This window comes from Onychomys torridus, chromosome 1 (assembly GCF_903995425.1).
Source record: "Onychomys torridus chromosome 1, mOncTor1.1, whole genome shotgun sequence".
Classification (NCBI taxonomy): Eukaryota; Metazoa; Chordata; class Mammalia; order Rodentia; family Cricetidae; genus Onychomys; species Onychomys torridus.
In genome coordinates this window covers 81,752,788-81,754,941 of record NC_050443.1, presented here as the reverse complement: position 1 = coordinate 81,754,941, position 2,154 = coordinate 81,752,788, and the positions used below count along the sequence as shown (strand labels likewise).

The following is a 2,154-nucleotide window of genomic DNA, read 5'->3' as shown; positions in this document are numbered from 1 at the left end:
CACCTTTTCCAAGCAAAGCCCTGGGAAAGTCTATGCGGCTCTGCACATGGTGCCCTGGTGAGCTCTCCCTGGACTCACTGTTGTGAAGGAAAGCAAGCTTCCAGGACAAGGCCAGGCAAGAGGTGCTGCCGCCAGACTAGAGGAGCTAAGGACAGGACCAGACTGCAGCCTGGTGCTTTGGCCTCAGAAAATCAGCTCCCTTAGCAACATTCTTCTGGCCCAGCCAGTGTCCCTTGAGCACACAGTGAATCCACTGCTCCTGGCTGAGTCCTCTCCCCGGTCTGAAGCCTTACTTGGGTCCTTCCCAGACTCCTTGGAACAAGGATCCTTATATACTTTCTTGTCCTCCTAACTAAAGGGATTTTTGTTTTGTTTTACCTCTGAACATCACTTTCCTCCTCTCGTATTCCACATCTAATTTTCTGTCCTATATTTTATTCAGCAACACCTGTAACATCCCCCAAACAAATATAAATATATCTCATACATTTATATTTTACACAGAGAAAACCAGGAGCTCCCTGGGGACAAGGAATGTCTTATTCATCTGTGTAGCTCCAAACACCTAGCATTGTACATGTCTGCTCCAAAGCAACACACACACACACACACACACACACACACACACACACACACACACACACACGCATCCCACAGATAGGTTTTCATCATGCACGCCTCAGGCTCCTAAAATAACCATTTTGTTCTAACAGCCTCTGACTCTCACGCCTGGTGCGAGGACTGAAGTCAATGGGTGAGGATGGAAATACCAGTATCTTCAACTTTTCCTACACCAGCTTCCTCCTGGTGGGCTTCCCTGGATTGCAGGAGTGGCGGCCCCTTCTGGTCTTGCCTCTTACCTTCCTCTATGTGTCCATCGTTTCTGCCAATGCCTTAGTCATCCATATAGTGGTGGCCCAGAGGAGTCTGCATCAGCCCATGTACGTGCTCATTGCCCTGCTCCTGACTGTCAACATCTGTGCTTCCACAGCTGTGATGCCTAAAATGCTGGAAGGCTTTGTGCATTACGCTAACCCCATCTCATTACGCGGCTGCCTCGCGCAAATGTTCTTTATCTACTTTACGCTCCTTCTGGACTACAACCTCCTGCTGGCCATGGCCCTAGATCGCTATGTGGCCATTTGCCACCCACTTCGCTATACTGAACTGATGACCTCTCACTTACTGGGCCTGATTGCCACCTTTGCCCTGACCCGGAGCCTAGGAGTAGCAGTGCCCCTAGTGGTACTAACTGCAAAAGCCCGATTCTGCAGGACTTCTGTGATCCGACACTTCACCTGCGAATACATCGCACTGCTGAGTATAGCTTGTGGAGACCTGACCTTCAACAACCGTTTGGGATTGGCTATGCGGTTGGTCACCGTGACCTTTGATCTGGCCTTACTGGGAAGCTCCTACACCCGTATCATCTATGCTGCCTTCCGGATCTCTTCTGGGGGAGCCCGAGCCAAGGCCTTGCACACTTGTGGCTCCCACTTATTGGTCATCCTCACCATCTATCTTTCTGGTCTTTCCACTTCCATTGTCTTTCGAGTGGCCAAGACTGTGTCTCAAGATGTTCAGAACCTACTCAGTGCCATTTATCTGCTGCTCCCAGGAGCCTTGAATCCTCTCATTTATGGAGTGAGAACTAAGGAGATCCGGCAACACATAGAGAAAATGCTCTGTGGAAAGCAGTCACCCCAAGACATCAGAGAGAAGTCGCAGAACATGAGAGAGGAGAGGGAGTTACCTGGGTAAGAGGGCATTACCAGCTTGAGAACTTGGGGCTGTGGCCCGTGAAAACAAGAAGTAGGCTGTCTGTACTAACAGGATGGGTGGGTTCTTAGCAGGTTATGGCTCAATGGAGGCCTCTTGTTGAAGATATGATTTGTTGAATTCTTAGAACATTCTGTTACTAACACCCCAAATAGGATTGCTTGTATTTGTCCTTCTAAGTTCATTCTGTCTTCTTTCCAATCCTTGAAAAAACTAAAATTATTTGAGAATGCCTGTAGCTTTTCTAGGACACACAGAGTAAGTCAAACAGACCACAATCTGCCCTGAACCCCTGTTGAAAAACAAAGTCCCAGCCCTTCCGACCACATGTGAAGCAAGCATCTTTTCCAGATACTCAGTAAACAAACAGGCCAG

General features: G+C 48.7%; 1 protein-coding gene across 1 annotated transcript; it reads left to right on the top strand.

Moving 5' to 3' along the window:
- Window positions 1-729: 729 nt before the first annotated feature.
- Window positions 730-1,838, top strand: LOC118580064 (olfactory receptor 52E8-like). Its single transcript, XM_036181876.1, has one exon. The coding sequence runs from the start codon at window positions 751-753 to the stop codon at window positions 1,759-1,761; it is 1,011 nt and encodes a 336-aa protein (XP_036037769.1). The 5' UTR covers window positions 730-750; the 3' UTR covers window positions 1,762-1,838.
- The last annotated feature ends 316 nt before the right edge of the window (window positions 1,839-2,154 follow it).